The sequence below is a fragment of the Taeniopygia guttata genome, chromosome 3 (assembly GCF_048771995.1).
Source record: "Taeniopygia guttata chromosome 3, bTaeGut7.mat, whole genome shotgun sequence".
Classification (NCBI taxonomy): domain Eukaryota; kingdom Metazoa; phylum Chordata; class Aves; order Passeriformes; family Estrildidae; genus Taeniopygia; species Taeniopygia guttata.
This window is the reverse complement of record NC_133027.1, coordinates 102,463,485-102,485,560: the sequence shown is the minus strand read 5'-3', so window position 1 is coordinate 102,485,560 and position 22,076 is coordinate 102,463,485. Positions and strand designations below refer to the sequence as shown.

General features: G+C 37.9%; 1 protein-coding gene across 4 annotated transcripts in view; it reads right to left on the bottom strand.

The window, feature by feature from the left end:
* Positions 1–22,076, bottom strand: part of HHAT (hedgehog acyltransferase) — a 142,663-nt gene that overhangs the window by 103,956 nt on the left and 16,631 nt on the right. For 3 of the 4 annotated variants that reach the window (XM_030269065.4, XM_030269066.4, XM_030269067.4), the window contains 2 exons: positions 20,994–21,144; positions 5,483–5,518 (listed from right to left, as the gene is read on the bottom strand). In XM_030269065.4, the coding sequence (XP_030124925.3) occupies positions 5,483–5,518; positions 20,994–21,144 (187 nt within the window). The remainder of the gene's footprint in view (positions 1–5,482; positions 5,519–20,993; positions 21,145–22,076) is intronic. The other variant, XM_072927531.1, reaches the window with a different exon arrangement.

The following is a 22,076-nucleotide window of genomic DNA, read 5'->3' as shown; positions in this document are numbered from 1 at the left end:
TGTCAGCCTGAAAAGAGAAGTTCCAACAGCAAAAACTACTAAGGAGCTATGAGGTGACAGCGTAGGAAGACAAAGTTGGTGTATTTGTATCCACACCCCCTATAAGAAACAAATGGCTTGTTGGTGTGAAGGATCCCCAGAACCACACACAGAATTCTGGTCTTGGGAAAACATTGTGGTTTGCTTCAAAGACAGCTTGCACACACAGTTGTGAGAGTTGGGACTGTCCATCTTAGAGAAGGCTCTAGAGAGACCTTACTGCAACCCTTCAAGATTTAAAGGGGGCTTACAAGAAAGATGGGGACAGATTGTCCAATAGAGCCTGCTGCAACTGGGCATGGGATAATGGCTTCAAGCTAAAAGAGGGTAGATGCACACAGATGGAAGAAGACATTTTTTATTACAATAAAACACTGGAACAAGTTGCCCACAGAGGCAGCAGGTACCTCATGCCTGGAAATATTTGAAGTCAAGTTGGACAGGGTCCTGAGCAACCTGACCTAATTGAAGCTGCAGTTGCTCATTCCAGGGTAGGAGGTCTAGGCAATCCTTAATGGCCCCTTAGAACAAAAACTTTTGTATGGTTCTATGACTGCTGTGTATGCTTTAAGGTTCACTAGGTATCCAGGACACAGAGTGAACCAAAAAGTCAAATGTCTTGACAAAACAAAGAAAAAAGAATGCATCCCTGGGATAGCACTTTCAAAAGCAGAGGTGTCTATCCACATACCTTTATCAATGCTGCTGGAGAAAAGTGGAATCTCAATATTGTGCTGTCTGGCCCAGCTACAACATATTAGATCATCAATAGCATTTTACGGGCAAGCTACATTCAAAAGAACAGCAGAAATGGAACAGCATTAGCAGTGGTATTTGGTTCCCAAGAGAGTGCCATGTGTTACACTGAACCTAACACAGAATCTGTGTCCAGCTGTTGGAGACAAGAATCACCACTGTGCTTACCAAGAAATGGAGTTAGAGAACTGCTGCAGCGTATGTTGACCTTTCAAGACCTGTGTGCATTAAAGAGAAAAGGGAAGCTCAGAAGTTTGGGGGTTGTTATTGTGAAATTTTTGGGCATGTTGGTGTTTTTTGGTCAATTGTTTTTGTGGAGTTTTTTTTCAATGCAGTGATAAAAAGGTCTGCTTGGGTTTCTTTTTAAGCAGGGGCTTTGGCTTGGGATGGCTTGAAGATGTGGGATCCCAAGAGATTCCACAGTAAACTAATACAGAAATTGAACCAGATGATGAACAGATTTTTCCATTTCTTCTTTCATTATCACACCTTAGTTAGAACCAAAACCCACTCTTTCACCATGAGATGATTCTGCCTTTATACAGAGGCGTCCTTTTCCTAACTAAAATAATCAGTAGAGGTCACCACACAGTAGATTTTGATCCTAGAGGTAAATAATGCCATGCTTTACCTGAGAAAACTAAAAAGTGGGTTATTTCCAAGTTTTGTATTCAGAGTACCTTTGCACCCAGGACTAAGCTAACCTAAATAACCTGGAACTCTAAACAAGCTAAAGCAATTCCAAACCATGGGGTGAGCTGAGAGCACTGCTAACAGATGGATGCCTTTTGGAGACCCTGGGTGTGTGTGGTCCTGCAGCTCTCTTCAAAGCCAGATCTGTACTGGAATGAATATGATTCACACTTTTTCAAAGGCACAGCAGAGCTGAAAGCATAGAGATTTTTCAAAAGAATCATGCCTGCAGGAACTGTCATTCTTCCCCACTGTCATCATCAGTGCTGTCCTAAAGGAAGTACTGTTTGGCATCAGGGCTGTAAATATTCCCACAAGTTAACAATTTTATTTCATCCAATGCTCTGTTCCCAGCACTGGATGAAATGCCTAGAAAAAATAGCTTCAGTGAGCAAAGAGCAACAGGAAGCATTCTCTTACTCTTTCTCCTCTAAACTGCTATGCTAAAGGCTATTTCTATATATTTTTAACTCTGAAAATACACCTATTACTCCATTCTGAGAATGCTCTGATTTAGGAGAAAAAGGGCTGGTTTTCCTGCAGTGACATTGGAAAAATATTACTACATTTGTACAGTACTCATGTGATTTAAATACATTATGAATAATTTTGGCAATCCTAAAGTAGTAATAAATATGTTCTTTCATATCATTGTGTGAAAACATTGAGAAAATCACCTTCCAAGTATAGTGGAGTATTTTCCATTACTACTACCAAACCTGAGTTTTCATCACAAAAGTACCAATCATTCCCCAGTGAGTTTCCAGGATCCCTGCTTCAAATATAATGGTATAGCTAACAAATGTTCAAAACCCAGATCTCCACATACTCAATTGCACTTTACTTTCACAAATATAAGTTCCATGACACCACTTGATTTCAGCTTGCAAGCAGTAATCAAAAATCTAGTTCCAGAATCCAGTTCAGTCCAAGTCACAACACATTATTAGCCTTTACAGTATGATATGTACCTATCCATAGTACATTTGAAAATATGAGATTTTTAAACTTTTCCAAGCTATCTTAAAATAGTATCAGAAGCATAGTTCAAGACATAGATGGGTGGACAGAAATTCATTCTAATATTTTTTTACTAAGAATGCAGAAAAAAACCCTGTGTAGTTGTAATTCTCCTTATTACTTTGTGTCATGCTTTACTTGGGGAAGCCACTGACTGTGTATACCAGGCTAACAGTACATACAGTCCTAGTTCCTTCAGTCAGCATTTAATTAGGCAAATTGTCCTTTTAGCAGAGACTATTTTTAGTTTTGTTGGCCTCGCACTTTGTATTTGCAAGTGTCATACTGGGTTCCCTGTTGCATGGCAGAGTCGAGCCATTATACTTAAAACAATATAATTTCTTTTTCATTTCAAATCCCACCTCATAGACTTTCAATGCTTCCTGCAACTCAGCTTTGTTTGGGTTGAAATTTTTTCTTTCCTACTGTTTTATTTCACACAGAAATGAAAACTGTGAAGAGAACTGTATAACATATATGACAGATACTTTATGAACACAGGAGATGAACTGCAAGTTCTCAGGAGCAGAGACTGTCTAGGCAAAAAAAAGGCAGTAACTTTAAAAAATTTGCAAGGCAGACCAACAGAAGAGATTAACACCAAGTCTGTTTCCTACTCCAAAGTTACCCACTAAAAGGAATTTTTTTTTAAGTTAAGGAAACACTAAGCAAAACTCATTCAGGTACTTCAGAAGAGAAAATGACTTCCTCCTTAGAAACACAGTTACAGAGAAAGCAGATAATGTAGTTAACAGAGTAGTTAACAGAGGAAGGTAACAAGCCGAAAATGCCTAAGCTAAGGTTAGAAGAGGAACTGCACGGGACACAGCTGGCTTTGAAAAAATCATACATGAGGCAAAGATGACATTCAACTCATGCCAATTCCATGACTATTTGCAGTCCAGGATCGCACAAACATAGAACTTAAATACTGCATCTCCTTGGGATGCAAAGCAGTGATGTACGAGAGAACAGTATCTTATTACACACTTTGTATGAAGCAAATAAAAATATTTTATGGCAGAAGCATTACCAGGGTCTCAAACTTAGCACATCAATGCTTACCATGATTCTACCCTTGGTTAAGTAGCCATATGCATTCCCATAAGACCTTCTCAGACACACTATTGCTTTTATAAAGTAGCATCTTTAAAACCACATCTCAATATGATGATTACAATTTCTTACATGATTATTTACAAACAAAATCTGCTGTCAAAATATAGATGTAACTAATTTTGTAGAATTGATACCTGAACTTATATATTCAGTTGTCTAAGAACTCTAAAACAGAAGTACATTCAGTAATATTGACACAATGCCTTTATGAAGGGAACTATCTGTTAAACATTGTAATGTTACACAGAAAGAAATACACAAAGTCTACAGCTCAAAGGTTATGAGAAGTGGGTTGGTCTGTGCAACCTTAAAACAAGCCTAATTTTCCTTGTAACCTAGGCTTGTATGATCTCATATCTGGTGCCAAAAACCAATGCATTAAAACAACAAGGACTCACATGTGAAGGCTTTAGACAGTCTTTATCCAGGAAATACGACAAAACAGCCTAAAATAAAGAGTCCAGCAGCAAAGCTAACTCAAAGAAAGGCAGACACAATCTGATCCTTATGGTGGGATCCAAACAGCATATTCTGGCTCATGCATACTGGATTCATTCTTCCAAGGAAGAGTTCTTCACTAATAGACATTTCAGTGGATGAAATAACTGATACAATTCATTCTCTAAGTGCCCAAGGACCACAGAAAAATTGATCCTTCATGGTACACACTACACTTTTTTGTAAAGATCAGTAGATGGTAATAGGGTATTTTATTAAAATTGAAGGCAAGCACCTTCTTGGTGAACATGTGACTTGGCCCATACAAAAAACTCTAAACAGCAAAAACAGTTTTTCAGTATAGAATTCAAATGCATTAACCTCCCTTTTCTTGCTGAAGTGCCCTTCTTTAATTGCTTCATCCCTCTAAATATCAACCAAAGCACTCAAACAATGATTCCACTTTCCTGATTCATCTTCAGAACAGTGAACTGCACACATTGAATAAATTAGCTTTTCTGTTGAGAATATAAGACTTCCCCCCACATTCCAAATTTTCTATAAAATTCAAGCCCTTTTTACAAGGAATGAAGAGTAGAGTTACCAGTGGAAAAGTGTTTTTAAAAGCTCATCTTCAGTGCAAGAAAAATTAAGATTTTCACAGCCACTGAAATTTCCTAAGTCATGTTTTCCTAAAGAAGTTCATTAGAGAGTGACATTGGGTAAATAGCCAAGACAAATAGTTAAAGTTTTTCAAACTAAAAAATCAACAGAAGACAAAAGAAGAACTTGGCATAGAAAGTATAAAGTAATACAGAATTCACATAGTGATTTCTACTTATAACAACAGAAATGCTTTTTAACATTTTTGCTGGGATAGGGTCCGTTTCCTTCACAGCAGCTAGCGAGGGGCTGTGTTTTGGATTTGTGCTGAAAACAGTGCTGCTGAAAACACAGGGATGCTTTTGTTACTGCAGAGCAGCACTTACACACAGTCAAGGCCTGTTTTGCTCCTCACATCACAGAGAAGTGGACTGGGGGGTGCACAGGAGGATGAGAGGGAGGGGACACAGGACAGGTGACCCCAAGGGCTATCCCATACCATTTGGTGTTGCACTTGGAGCACCAAGGTGGGGAAAGAAGGAAGCAGCAGGGGAATGCTCCAAGTCGTGACATTTGTCTTCCCAAGTCACCACTACACACGATGGAGTGAATTAATTCCTTGTTTTGCTATGCCTGTGTGTGGCTTGGCTCTTAAGTTCCCTATTAAACTGTTATGCCATCCCACAACTCTTCTCAGTGTTACCCTTCCAATTCTCCCCCATCCCACTGCAGGGAGTGAATGTGCATGGGGCCTGGCTGCCTGCTGAGGTTAATCCCCAGCAGTACGGGAGTACAATTCAAAGTATTCGCTTACCTGACCAGAAAGCGATGCAGCCCAACGTCAAAACTTCTGTAAGAAAAAAAAAAGATCCGCCAAATTTTAATTATTAAAAAATATTACTCTGTTGTCTATTGTACAAACACTGTGTTTCAAAACAATAATACCAAATATAAAGTTACTAGAATTGATGAAGCAAAGAGTAAAAGTGTAACACACAATTTCATTTCTGTGATGACGCTAAATTTAAGACGATCATCACATGAAAAGATTTAGGTGCATGTCATAAAACTCACAAATCTATTGTTGAAGTATTTAGTCAATTAAGTATTAACATACAGAGTATTAAAACACACATAAAGCATAAAATATGTATATACTGTTACTGGAAATAATGTAAGCATCCTGGTCACCAATACATTTTCTATTATATGCAAGTAGATCCTGTATGCAAAACTGCTGTGGAATCTCTTTCCCCTTTTCTGCTCTGTAGTGCAGTAAAATGCAAGGGACTGCCACGAATTCTCCCCACAATAAAGAATTGTCAAAAACACCCCTTATGTCTCCTTCAAGTATAGAATTTCCAAGAAGCAGACCTTGCAAGTGTGTTCCGCTCACATCAGTACGGAAATTAACTTTGAGGACTTCTGACAGTAAGTACAAGTTAGATCACAATAAATTACAAGAACCATGTCTGAAATCTTCAGCCCAAACAACCTACATTGACAGTAGCTGTCAGCATTTCTTCCCCTCTTCTGGTTCCTCCATTCCTAAACTAACTCAGGAGAACCAAGCTCCTGAACAATGTACTAGCAAATCCTTGATACTACAGGAAGGCATCTGCTGATTTGAGACATTTACCTAATATCTGAAGTATGTGCCAGCCTTATGGGACTATCCATACAATCCCAGATTAGCTGTGTGCATAATGGCACAAATGGAAAATACAAGTGTCTTATTCCCAGTACTGGACTTGCTCTGGAATGGGCTTATATTTCACATACACTGAAAAACAATTTGGCATATACTAAGCTCTTGAACAGTCTGTTCCAAAAAATCTAATTGGTCATTTTGAGTACAACACAGTTCTATTGTGTTTGCTATGTGCTGCTTTCTAACTGAAAGAGCAAGAGAAGTCATCAGATAGTTAATGGCATCCTGGTAACAGCAGACAGATAACGAGCTGAAGAAATTCTATGAGTTAACAGGGAAGGAAACTACACTTGTTCAGCAGGGTAGGATAGAGCAACGAATTTCTCACTGAAAAGCTGCCTTGCAATAGAAAAACATCCTTCCAGAAACATGTACCTGGTCATCATTAAATCTATATTTTTCACAACCCTTTCCTGAAATCATTCCACCTTTTATATTATTGTTATAATACTGTGCAATTAAACTGCATGAAATGCATCCAGTTATCTTTCTGCATTCCTCCTGCCTGGATATGTACTGTATTTTGGCTCCCTCTCTTCACTAAAATATTCAGTGTTATACAGACAGTTTTCTGTATTGGAGCTGGACACAGTATTTTTAGCTCCGACAATTTTTTTTTCCTAGGATCAAGCCCTCAAAATGTTTGTGCTGGGAAGGGGAGAAGAGAAACTTGCACAGTTTCAGGAGAGAGCTGTATGCTAAATAACCATCTTGCACATCTTCAGGCAGGCTGATCTTTCCAAGTTCTCCCAGCTGCTCTCCATGGCACTCACCAAACCTTCTAGAGTCTCTGCTGGGGCACGCACACTGAGCTTCTTGTGGACAGGGATGTGGAACATAAAAATATCACTACTTTTGACAATGAACCAAAAGCCAAATGACTTGGCTTACCAAAAGCAGGAAAAGTGAATGGTCCTGCTAACTTGAGATATCAGAACTAAAAGAGATTGGGGTGGACAAAGCTCAGGCAGAGTGGGTTCAGACAGAGAGGGAAACAAGACAGTTTGCTGTAGATGCCATGACATGCCACCTTTTCCCTCATTTTTCACTCTTTCTAAAACATAATTTAAAAAACATATATATTTACATAAAACATATGTCTAAAACACTTGCTGTTAGAAAAGTTTCGTAATTTATTTCATAGGGGATATAGCTATTGGATATTTTGTGGAAATATTTTTAATAAGTGTTAAAAATAAACATACATAGAACCAATTTATTAGAATAAATAACAAGAAGGAAAATTTATCAGGCCTCGCTAGATATAATTCAGCATACAGGCATGGCCCATTATTCCTCAGTTTGATTTTGTACTGATACACTTCATCCACCCAAGATCCTGAATTCTAAACAGTGTAAGCAGTCCTTTAAGATATAACTACACTATGGCCAACAGAATTTATACAGCATTGTCTGAATGTGCAGTTAGATCTTAAAGACACTTTGAGACAGTATCATTGATTAGTTCCAAAAGCAAGAATATCAAGGCTGAACAAGAACAAATTGTAAATGGGAGAAATGGTTCCATTACTTAAGGGTATGGATGTTGTCTACAGACATCCGGGATAATGAATAGAAACACTGTGCAAGGCAAAACCACTGAAAGAAAGAATTATGGGAGACTGGTTTTGACAAAATACTCCACCGACAGTTTTACTACTCTTCTTGTTCATATTTAAATACATACTGCAATTAAGTCCACAAGTAAAGTGAAAATATAGTGAAGCAGCAATGGAAACAGATCTAGCAGATGCAATTAATCCCTCCATTCTTAGATGGAAATGTTAAAAAGATGTAAAAGAGGGTTTGTACAGCAGTGTTAAAGCTGCAGCTTGGGGTTGGAAATAAGCCATTTCATTAAATGAAAAAAGAGAACAAATAATCACAATGTATTTGCATTAAAATTTCATAGTGATCCCTTCAACAGAGGACTCCACGCATCAGGCATGGCAGTGTCCCCCACAATCAGCACACCAACAGACCTGCCATATGTACATTGACAGGATTATCTACTGCCTATAAAAGATCCCCATATTTACTTGATATTACAACAAAGTTTATAACCAACTTCACACAACTGGTTAAATCCTGAGATTCCCTGCAAAATACAGGATTTAGCTGGTAGTTCTTGCAATTTAGGGTGCCTCAGTTACATAAGTCTCAGAAATGCCTCAGTTATCTAAGCTTCAGAAATCCTATAATGAGCATAATTTTTCAAAATAAATGTTTTTATTGAAATCTAAAATAACAGGGGAAAGGATATCCTCAGCAATATGAGTAAAAAATTATTTACCAGTTAATTCTCTATACTGCTCAAATGTCAAGAGCTATATAATATTTCAAATTTTGGAGAAATAAATAAAATCTAGTTTATCAAAATAGCAATGGTCTTAGAACAAAGCTAAACCTTAACTAGCCAAAGTAACAATAAAAGGGAGACAATTTAAACCTCAATTTCATAATCATTATAGACAGTACAGATAATTTGATAGTTTTTTTGCTTTATAAAAGCATCCCTAATTCTGCTTCTCTGCAGGGCAGTTTTGGATCACAGTTCTTACTAAATTTTCATGCTTTTCTTAAGCATGGAAGCTCTAGCTTGATACAATTCAACAAAACATTACACATACTATCCCTCATAATCAAACATGTCTTTTCCCAGTACATCAACTACAGATTGGTGACCAATAATATACATACACTAAACGAACAAAGACTTTTTCCAAAACACAATCTTTGAAAATGTAACTGCAGGAGAAAGATGTGTAATTGCAGGCAGAGGTTTTAAAATTATTTCAGATGTGCAGTTTCTGCTCTGAAAGCTAAATGCATTATGCAATAACCTATCTTCAAATTTTCATTCAGAACAAAGATGATGGAGGAAAAACTTAAATTTTAAGCACATAGCATCCAGTGGATTGTTTATAATCCCACTTTACACAAAGCTGTGCCTCTCTTTAACTGAAGTCTAAATGCTGGTTCTTCAAAAGAGGAATTGTGAGAGCCTCTAGTACACAGCTTTTATATTCAATCAAGTATGCCTATCATATTTAAGAACTTGCCTAGATGAAAACTGCTACTCGTTAGCTGTGTTAGGGACTACAATTCACAATTCCTGTATGATGACTAAAGGACCCTGATCCTGACTGTGAGATCTCATTCCCAAGGATTTACAATTATATTAAAAAATGTAAATACTAAGCACATGATAAGATTACAAGAATCAACTTAACTTTAAGCCAGCTACTAGAGCTGTACTTTATGAAACCAATTACAATAATGTCAATTGCCCAACTCTGATGTTGTGCATCCATCTTTTTAAGCCATGTGCTGAAGAGAAACCAGTATAGCTTTATTTCCTGTCAGTTCCACCCCAGGACTGCTGGGCTGCACAAGCACAGCACAGTGTGCAGCATTAACTGGGAAGTATTTGACTAACCACGGACTTCAGAAAGATGTTCACTGCAAGCAGTCAGTACATCAGCACTCAAAATCAGATAGTGGCCTGGTTCTTACTTTGGGCCCTACCTTCAGGGGATAAATCTTGGTAAATAGTTTGCCATTTGGGAAAAAAAAAATTAATAACGTAGATGAAGACAGGCAAATGTGACCCTGTGTACCCAGAGACTGCATTGCATTGTAGACAGAAATATCCCAGACACCTTAAAAACACCAATGTTGCCACTGAACATAAACAACTCTGAATGCAGAAAGGAATGGTGTAATTTCTATAAGCAGGACAGGAGCAAACAATACAATTACACTTAAATCTCTTTGAATCAGCCTGGTTGCCATTTAGAGCAGTGATGAAATCCAACAAGTGGGTTATTTATTATAGTTTCAGTATTCAACATCTCTTTTAAAAAGCATTGTAGGTGCTGCAATGTTTCAACAATGGTTCTTTAAAATGGCCCCTTCTTTAAAATTTGGTTGGACTTGACACTAGGAAGTCAAACTCATTCCCATACCCTCCCATGCCTGTCCTATTGAATTGCAGAATTGTTTGCAAGACTAGCACTTCCATCAGCTGTCTTTGCAAATAAATGTGGCATTTAGCCACATTAGCTGCTGAACAAGAGTCTCTCCCACACCAGAATATTTTGCACTGGAGACTGAGGAGTCTGAATGACAGCTGCCTTCACTGACAGCACTCGAGTTACTTCATTGCTCCTCTTTTTTGAGCAGCCCCTTACAACAGGGATGCCCAAAAGACTCTATAGAAAGATTTCCCCTTTTTTTCCCAGAACAACTTTTCTGGATTCTTCTAGATCTGCTCATGTTTTTTTTTCCAATGCTGCCTGTGGCAACCTTCCCAGTAGGCAGTACCTTAAAGATGAGTGTTTTCAAATTTCAAATAATTACAAGCGTGCAATGTGAATCTGGAAGAATTTTAGAGTCTTGTCTGAAGAGTTAGATTGCTACTAGGAAAGCAGATACTAAAGTCTATATGCAGGTTTTGTAAGTACTATTATTTATTGTCTCAATGAGCTATAAAACTCTCCTAAAGCAAATACCTGGAGGGGGTACAGCCTACCAAACAGAAATAAGTATTTTTTAAGCAGTGACTGCTACCAATTGATTCACCATCATCTTCATTATTAAATAAACATCTGGGAAAGCCATCTATATTTTTAAGAGACACTTTTGCCTGTCCATAGATTGCATTCATTCAGTTTTCTGCAAATTTGCTAGGAAAGTATAGGTTTCAGGTAAAGCTTGTTTCTTCAGTGACAAGCAGCACAATTATTCTTCTAAATAACATAACTGCCTTCATATTTGAATACACTGTTTAGAAAGCTGATGCACAACTTCAAATAGAAAAACAATAATTAAATTGTCACCGAAGATTTTGGAGGAGAGATAAAACAAAGACAGAGATGTCTGATGAAAAATACAACCCAGTCCAATACAACAATCTGTCTGGATTTATCTGTTACCTAAATTATAGAACAGACTTTTGGACACTGAGCCTTTAAAGTCACATTTTAACATTTTTCTGGGGACTCTTTTGCCACATACAAGGATGTTTTTGCAGCTCTCATTTTTGAGATCAGCCTTTCAATTTGTGCAAGACATTTGGTAAATTCCGCCCACATACAGATTTTAGTCTGCCCACTGATATGGTAGTGAAATTGGGAACAAATGCATATATGGAGCTCTTTTGGCATTCCTACCATTCTTCAAATCCTATAATTTCCTATGCATCTCCACTCTAACCATGCAACATAGAAAAAAACAAATCATAGCTCAATCCAATTATAAGATTCTTGTTTAAGTGAATTCAATGTTCTTGTAAACATCAAGATCTTAAGAACTTGCTAAGCCTAGATCTTGAAATTCAATGGACCCTTTTGTTTGCAAGCTTTGACTTGAACCATCTGCAATGCAGTAAACTAGTAGCAGTTTGCTTTTATTTCAATGTAAAAATGCACCTAAGAGTAAAAATAAAAATCTATGCTATTTGAAAGAGAAAATATGAAGACTGTCAAATGCTTTCATATCATATCTTTGACAAACAATTTCTTGTTACAGCAATAATAAGCAGAACTTGTGTATACATGAAGATATCATTATCATTCTCTGACACTTGCTTAAGGACACTGGAATTTTAACACTTCATGCTTAGATAAAACACTTTGAACCTCTGCTGTGTTTCTTCCTGGAAAGATTCAGCAGTATACCAACCTGCTTTTAGTTTCCTCCATTATTAGAATAACCAAAGCTGCCACTGTGTTGTGCCTGTGCCAGATGCCTCCATACAGAGGTTCCTGCTCAGTGCTGTGAGTGCTCTGTAGCACCAAAATGGCAAACGCACCAACACTCACATTACTTTACAGAATGTCTGATCACTTGAAGGAAAAGCCCTAAACATTTTATTTGGGAATCATTTACTGCATAGCATCACAGGGAGAAGCTAGGGCTCCCTGTATCCAGGAGAACAGTGGAAATCCACAGTGAAATCCTGACACCATCAAAATCAGCACAAAACCCTCACTGATTTCAAGAGAAGCAGAAATATACCTGGACTGACTTTGGACAGTCTGTATAATGCAGGATACAGTCTGACTTCGGTGCACATTTTGTTAAATACACTTTCATCTCCAAGTAGAAACTATTAGTAAGTCTCAAAGCTTCATCTGCACCGTTTCAGTTACTAGCTTGGGAACTTGGGCTGGAGACCTGCATAGTAAAATTAACTTACAGTAAGACACCCACAAGGAGAAAGCTCTTTTGAGGACCACAGAAAAACACTTCACAATGCTAGTGGCCTCCAGCCTACAAACTGAACACATGACCTAATACATTTTGTTGCTTTATTTCAGTTTAAATGCAGAACTTGTATTATATCAGAAAGCCTGAGGAAAGTTGTAATGATTCCAGGCAGTGACTCCTTCTCACCCCTTAAATCTCCTGGACAGAAAGAGAAGCAGGACATTCAGTAGGCATCACCCATTGCCAGTGTGTATGTAAATGGCACACAAATCTGCCTACTTGGGAGGCTTTAAAATAACAAACTGGTCCTGTTTCACATATCCAATCACTGGATCTTGGTGATACAGCTCAGCAAACACTTTTTTTAAAAGTGAAATCTCATTTGTATTCTGTTAATCTTTCCTAGAACCCTTCAGAAGAAATATTACTTTAATTTTATACCTTCCCCAATTCTTCAAAAGCCTATAGTAGCTCATGGAGAGTGGATGAAATCTAATGCCCATTAGTGGCAAACTCCCATAGGGAAAGTTCTCCCTCAGTCTTTGTCATGTAAGACTCCTGCACTGCAGCGTGATTGTCCAATTACTGTGAGATCTCTATCCTTACTGCAAACGAGCAAACAAGTTTATTAACAGCCATTACTCATTTTCTACAGTAGTTGTGAGCAGGCAGAGTGTTGCTTGCCAAATGTGAGCAGCAGTAATAGTTTGTATCTACACAGAGCTCATATCAAATACAATGAGCAATGGGCTTCAGAGGTGAAGAGCAGTAGGTGGGTTTAGCTTGATTGTTAAAAAACCCAGCAATTTCAAATCACAGTGACAATGCAGTCATTAGACAAATAAATTCCCAATAATTGCGTAATTTAGATCCAAGAAGAATTAGGGTGCCTTATTACCACACTTCTTTTTACATTCCAGAGTAACAGATTTTGTCTGTTGAACAGATTTAAGGAGCCTTCCAAAGCATTGATATAACCAGCAAATTGAACCATACAGTACAGTAGGTAACTGCAGCATGCACTAATTTAGCTGACATCAAAAGCAGTTAAATCTTTTGTCTTCATCAGTGAGAGAGAGAGAATGGCTAACCAGTCCAGAACTTTCATATAATTCAGGTGACATCCTAGCTGTAAATATCACAGATCAATACTCAGCTTTAAGTATCACCACAGTTAACAAAAAATACAGTAAATCAGGGAGATTTATTCTTAAACTTTAAAACAAGTTATTCCACAATTAAAGATGCACACTAATTCTGCAATTAAATAGCCAAGTTTTTGATAAGAAGTTGAAGTATTCAGATACTGGCAAGCAGGTGCAATATTTAGAGGTTACTTATAACTCCACAGCCTAAGGAGAGGTTTCTTCGACTCCAGCTGTCCACGCACACTGTGACTGTGTATTTAACACCAAATCATTCTGCTTAGGAATACCACAGGAGATGTAGAGGGCAAGGACATACAGGGAGACCTGCCTTACATTCAACTTTATGTATCAATAGAAGGAAGAAGAGCACTTTCCTTTCCAAGATTCACACTCAGCATCCTCAAATACCACATTAATCTTCTCAAGAATGAAAACTTAATATTCTTTAAGTGTTTTAAAGCACAGCACCTACCTCTCTAGGCACACAAGCTTTCCATGACACAACTGATCTTATGCATATTATTTTTACTACTTATTTGGGATTCGATCCAGTGCACTTGTACAGACAGGACAAGAAACCTAATCCTGTTTCTTCACAGTGTTAAAGTGTGCAGGCTTCTGCACACTTTGGCAATAATTTTAACTTTCAATGAAATTCTCTTTTACTCATGAGTGCTAGGCTGTTTCAACATTGTGGGCATAACTGCATTTAGTCCAAATACCCTTTAAAATAATCTTTTTCATATTTAAGATATCACCTCCGAAACACAGTAGGGAAAAGATGCCTTTTGACTTTGGAATAGAAATGTTGCAGCATCAATATTTTTAAGTCTAAAACCAGTGAGAAGATAGGTAATTAAAAGACATTTATTCTACCTGATACACTGTTTACAACATACTGGACAACTTCCTTCTTTGAAAATAACAAAGGGTAAAAATACACCAGACTGGACAATCCTAAACTCTAGAGGAAAGGGAAATATGCATAAGCATGTCCTTCCTTTTCTTGTCTCTCAGTTCCAGTTGCTCAGTACTTCCCATCACAAACATGGAGTAGAGTGCTTTCAAAAACATAGCTGTCTGGAACTGTAGGACACATACAAAACAAACCACCTGGAAAATACCTGATCCTCTTGAAGCTGACTGGGGTAGGCCACTCATAGCACTGCAAATGAGATTCTCTGGTCATAGTACAAGTAGGTTTGTCCTGACTCTAATCCCCAGACAGACCTTCTCCCCAGTCACAGAACCTCAGAGGAGGTCTTCCTATAGATTTGGAAAGCAGCTGCTGCAACCCCTTCCACAGCAGGGTGGGCAGCAAGTGTGAGCCACAGATCTGGATGTGCCATTCAAATTTCTACCAGGCTTTGGGTGATTCATGCTGAATTCCTCCTTCCATCTGCCATGGAGATGTGGAGTTTCTTTTCACTGCCTGCCTTACCTTCCCTCATGCAAATTTTTCAAGGCTTGGTAACTTAACTACTTCTGAGGATATCTGCTATATAAAGAAGTTTAACCTGTCATCTTTCCTTTCTGCCCTGCAATTACCTCCAAATGACAGGTTGCACAACAGCAATTTGCTGTTATTACTAACATGTAATCAGAAAACTAAACTCATAGGAAGGAGAAATTTAGGGAGAAAAATCTCCTATCTCCTATTTCAGACCATCCATCAGCCTATCCAGAAACACCACAACAAAAGAGTACTACAAGACCCAAACAGAAAGAGTGAACCTTTCACCATCTGTTAGAGTACAAGCCCCTGAACACACAAAGGCACATTACTCTGAGCCCAGAGGCAGGGATGTCATCCTGACTACGCAGATCTGCAGAACAGCTACAGTTGCTATTATTACACACAATTATGTTTGTGTTAACTTGTGCCAAACATTGGCTATTTGGGAATTTAAGAAGGCAAGCTTTTCAAGTCAAGCACTGACAGAAACACAACTTCTGATCTTATTTAAATTTCCTTAATGGTATTTTCAAAGCCTTTCAGCATCTTTGTCTTGATATCCTTAACAAGCTAATTCCCAAGATTATTTATTCCACCACTAAAAATCAGAAGCTCGAAACCAGACAGTACATGTCAAACTGGTTGAGACTATAAGAAGCACAGATGAAAATGCACTCAAGTAATTACTTTACCTCTACAGGTCAGGAAGTCCATTTTCCTTTCTTAAATATCTATTTCAGTCCTCACCATAAACTAATAGGCAATTGAACAATACTATCAGGAGTTTAGGCCAGAAATAAAAGGCAGTAAGTTTTTGCAGGCTATTTTTCATTCTAGAATTACTGCATGTGGTCACAGTGATCTCTTGTGCTCACACTCACACATGAATGTCAGACTTGTCTTTTCCCAGAAAAGTCCAAAACAAAGGGGAAAAAACTCTGGCAATGTCCTTTTTAACAGACATACAAGGAATTGTTTCCAGAAGGAGGAAAATTTCAAGATCAATGGTAAAAGTAGGCAAAAAGTATCAGGATAAGGAAGAAACAAATGCAAATAAATTTATATTTTTATCTGTAGATCTATTTTCTATGGCATCATTATAGCCAAGAATATGATAAGACCACAGCAGACTATAATCCATAACTTGAAGCAATTTACTGAGACCTTGCACAAAGACCATTTTTTCATGTCAGGCAAATAATCTTAAGCAGTAACAAGGCCACTAAACTAAATGGCAGACAATTTATTGCAAATCGTAACTCATATGCCATTTTTGGATGTCACTAAAACATCACGGGCATAAATTTAACGTGTAGAAGTGTGTGCGTCTGTATATGCCAAATACAGCCCTCCTAGTCCACCCCTTAAGCATGCAAGAAAATCAGGGAGTGCCTAATGTCAGACTCCTGTCTGTCAAGAATCAGGGTGATAAATACAGAGTAGAATCTAGAACCTAAAGCATAGTAGTTGAAAACTATCTGATCTTTATCACTGCATTTTTTATTTTCCTTTGGCAGCATTCTTCAACATCATTTTCTGTATTCTAGATTAAATACTGTTTACAGTGAAATCTACGTTTCATATGCTACTTCTGCCTACCTTCTTGAAAAGCCTCTACTCTTGCTGAGACTAATCTACATTAAACATGCATCAAGTTTTAACACAGTTCATCCCCAACACACTTGTCTCCAAACTATTTTGGGATATTTGGGAATGACAAGATTTCACGGTGGAAAGACACAGAATTAGTCATAGAATCAAAGAATTGTTTAGGTTGTAAAGGACCTTCAAAGATAATCTAGTTTCAATGCCTCAACACATGCAGGGACAACTCTCACTAGACCAGGTTGATCAGGACTCCATCCAACCTGGCCTTGAACACTTCTAGAGACAGGGCATCCACAGCTTCTCTGGGCAACATATTCCAATGCCTCACCACCATCTGACTAAAGAATTGCTTCTTAGAATCCAATCTAAACCTCTCCTCTTTCATTTCAAAACCATTTCCCCATGCCTATCACTATCTGCCTGCATAAAAAGGTCTCTCTCCGTCTTTTTTATAAGCCCCCTTTAAGTACTGGAAGGCTGATATGAGGCTTCCCTGGAGCCTTTGCTTCTCCAGGCTGAACCTAACTTTCTCAAATCATCTGCATAGACAAGGTGCTCCAGCCCTCTGAACATCATCAAGGTGTTGTGTTTCTGCACATTTCAAATCAGTCTATGACCAGAAATAAATGTGAGGTTTATGTCAGGCTGTTCCCATAGCATGGCAAAACATATCTAACTAATGTGTCTAACATTTTTGTTGCAGTCATACCCCGCAACAGTCTAAAAAGAAAAATGGAAGCATGATTATTTTTCCATGAACAGCAGCTAACTGTTGTCCTAATTTACAAACTGACAAGTTCCTCTATGGAATAAATTGCCAAGATAATTTATCAATATGTCAAAATTTACATAGGTTTTAATTATGTACTGCCTTTAGTTTCTGTAGTTTCCAAACCATTACTCCTCCACTAGGATACATTTTTCCATATTGAAGTTTCAATTTGCAAGTTTCAGCAGTAACAAAACTACTTCTAGTTGCACTACAAAATTCATCAAGTTGTATGGCAAGCATGAGTTTTGACTAATTCTTTAAAAGCACAAGTTTCCAACATTGGTTCTCTCCCACAATTCTTTACCTTGCTTTTAAACCTGGTAACAAAAACTAAGTTTTAATTCATCATGGCTTAAGGTAAAGCAGACATTAAAAACTAAGATTGCATGCCACTGAACAGTTATCCTCTCTAGAAATCAGCTCAGAGACTCATTTTCACAGCAATAATAAAGCTTTTGAATAGCAGTGACATCATGCATTTGTTAGCTATGCAGCTGCATATTTAGCAAGCTAATGATATCCTGGTGAAATGAAACCAGAGTAACACATTCAACACCTGTATTTGTCTTGAGACGGCAAACAAGATTGATAATTTTTTTACTCCAGAGATTGTCCTGATTAAATGTGAATTAGGGAGAACCTATCATAGGCTTGATAACTATTTTAATTAAAGTCTTTTATTTTTAGGTTTGAATGGACACGATTTGGTTTATTGTTTAGTACCATAGAGAGGCAGACTACTTGATTTGGTTTTTCAACACCTGCTTTGCTTTTCAGCTCTAGAGAAACTTTAAACAGCTTTAGACACACTGTAGTATCTTTCTTACCCTCCTGACTGAAAGCTCTTCCACATGCTGTATCAGAGTGAATTATGTCAGCATGTACTGACTAGAAGTGACACAGGTCTGGATGGATTGGATCAAAAGCTTTGTTGTTATGCTCAAAGGACACCAGGTGGTGGTGCAAGGCTCCTTTGTAGCATATTTGCATTCCTTACATTGTGACATTCATGTTGTCTCTCTCTCCAGGCTACTTTCTCTCATTCAGAAAGCATTGCTAAAAGTTTTGAGATAAAAATTGTAATACCAGGCCTTGGAAAGTCCAGCCAACATGTTTCTGACAGCATTCTCAAGTGGATACCAGCAAGAAGGGAAAGAGTAAGCCAAGCATACACATGCACTTTTTCCTGAGCAGTGTCCCTGATGCCAGACAGAAGGTAAGAGTGTTGTAGGTCCAAGTCATCTGGATTATTCCAATCCATCCCATTTCCCAGCCTGGCCCTAAGAAGACTTTAATAAGCTTTACCAGAGTACTATTTCATGAAAACAGTCTGGTACAAATCTCACTCTACCAGCTTAAAACTAGATATGGCATTCTTAATATTTAAATTTGACACACTCTGATAAAGTCGTCAGGATCATTCCTGTTAAAAGTCTTGTATCACAAACTATCAAAATGCATTTAGAACTTGAGGGAAACAGTGTCATGGTTAATAAGGTTTCACAACATGAGCCATTTACTTTCCCGTTTTTTCATTCTTTTTTGCTGAGCCCATAATTTGCACACTTTCTGTCCTGTTCACTCATACAGTTCAGAAACAAAGGCTATTCCTACTTCTAACACAACATTTCTATACAAGATACCCATGCACCACTGCAAAGCCCCTTGGTAGAAGAGTTTAACTGTAAAGACATAAGGACATCATAATTCAGGGCATTCACAAAGCTCCTTAGGTAATTGAGAATGTCCTATAACACAGCAGCTACAGAAAAATCTACTACTAAAGAACTTTGAGAGCAAGAAATCAAGTCAGGTATACGTTAACTGACTTTTTTCAACATGCAAAGCAAACAAATTCAATCTGTGAAATAATTTTATTACTTCTGGCAATGAATTATTGATAGAAATTAAATAATCAGGCAAAAGATAAACATCAGCACCTGACACTTTTTCCTTCTATAAAGAAAAGTTTTCTACTTAGATATCAGTTCCAATTTTTGTACAAGAGTTATGAATATTTTAAGGAATACAAATTTTTTTTTTACTGTGATACACACACACATTTTGCATGTGCACAGCACCTTTTCATGGCCTGTTACAACTACCTGGCACAGCAGTGTCATCAGGGTTTGTGCTGAAATTCACTTTCACTTGGCACCTCCAGTGCAATACACAGATTCCCTGGAATAAGAACTGACAAAGGGGAAAAACTGCTGCTGTTTGCAACTCTGCCTACAAGGGCCAGCAGGCCAAGAGATGCTGTTCTCATGAGAGTGCCTGGTAAAAATGACAGATTTCTATATTAACTCTGTAGGTCGTAAGTTCAGTGCAAACTCTGAAAGAGCATTTAAACCAAAGCAGTTGTTAGTAGCTCAAATAATTTTTAATAATTCATCTGTTTTCTGCACTCTTCCTGCTGCATTTCTTTGAATACTTCAGATCTACGCTTGCCAACTATTATAAACTATAAAGCCGTCTTGCTACAACTAGCTGAAAACAAAATTAAAATCTCATCCAATAAAACTCAGATAACAGCAGGCCCACTGTTTTTATGACTAAAATTAAAAGCTTTATTTATATTGCAAAGCAGCCAGACACAAGATGCACCAATACAACAGGAGAGAAGCCTTTGCACTAAAAGACTGACAAGTCTAAATCATTAGGGGAATGTTTTTAGAAGTGTGGGGCACAGAACCCCACAGCCTGAAGGAATATTGGCTAGTGCAGAGGAAAATAAGGGAGGAGAGAAGTCAAGTGAATCCACTCTTACACAAAAGGTAAACATTAAGCAGCATCCACCTGGGAGACAGTTTTCAGTGAAAATATTTCAGGCAACGCTAATTTAAAGCAAACATAAGACACAAAATTCATAGGTTTTTGAAGAAATATTGTGCTGAAGCTCCTGTAAAAGCAAAGCAGATACAGAAATTCATCCTACTATATAAACAAGTATCATTTTCATAGTACTTTTAACATGCTCAAGACTTCCTCTACCATATGACTCTACGTGTTAAAATATTTTAACTACAGCTTTTCTCATGTGATTAATCAGTCTCTGGAAGGATTTCAAGCTGAAATGTGGGGTTTAGACACAGACTGAAAAAAAACCATTTAATAGGTAACTGGAAAAAAGAATTGCTATATTAACTAGGTAGGCTGAGTCTAATTCTAGTAATTAAAAGGATGAAAATGCTGAAATGGCTACTTGCCCTTATCCCTCCACAGTGTGAAAAAAGTAACCATCAAGTTGAAGTCCATTTAAAAAGCACTACAGATGAATAAGTGGGGGGGGTGGGGGGGGGGCACAGTTTGAGAGAAAAAGCACAAGGACAGGAAAGCAAACAGGTATGAACACACATGCATGCTCTGACTGCCATGAATCAGTAATAAACTGCCTGAAAAGTAACAATGACTAACCTCCACATTTTAGTGAAACTGTGCATCAGGCTCACACAGCAAGGCAGAGCTGGAGGTTTGATTCCATCCATTTGAAGGAGGAGGCCAGGAACACCATACAGAACCAGATATTTCACATAAAAAAAAAGTACTTGAGCTAAAGCCAGGCCACCTAAAACAAAAAATAACAAAACAAGAAAACATACCTTCAACAAGTCCTAAAACATTTTAAAAGCCTGTTAATACTTATTACCTTCAAACAGCAATCTTATTCCAAGAACTAAGTCAAGCATCATTGCTTGATGGGATACACAACATTTGTCTCTTCACAAGAGACACAGCACACAAGCCCATGCATTTATGACATTAGGCACATAAACATAAGGGTACCATCATTCCAGCATGAATGCATCTGTAGGTCCACTCTCAAAAATCTCTGGACTGTGGGTGTTGACTGCTACAAAAAAAAACCCAACCGACTTATGTTGAGCTAAAAATCAGAATATACCAATAAGCAATGAACATTTACCACAGGGACAGTAAACTTATCTTTGCAAAAAAAACCCAACCCACCACTCTACATTTGTTGCTCCAGAACAGCCATAAACAATGGTTATATGGTTATAGCTGCATGTTCTCCTGATCCCTACAAACATTCCATGCCCTGTCAGATTGATTCCCCAGAAAAAATATCCCTACTGATGTCTTGTAAAGGCTGACCTAGAACAGAGACTAGACAGAGTTAAAGAATAAAGCAGGTATTTATTAAAAGGCCTCAATGGATACACCTTGGCCAGTACAAGAGCCCAGCCAGGGCTACACTGAAGATGAACCCAAAATGGTCACAAAATAGACGACCAGTCACAAGGTCTCTCACTTGTATAAGTTCTGGTCTATTTGCATATTGAAGTTAATTGTCCAGTTATAGCTTTAAGTTAGGAAGTCCCATCCTTCTTGTTTCTCTCTTCAGACTATGTTATTTATGCTCATAGGCCCGAGATTTGGGTTGTTGTCCTTGGTCCCAAGCTAGGAAAGGAATTATTTTGTCTACCTACTCTGTGAAGAGAGCTTACCATCCCTTAATATGAAGCTCAGAAGTACGCA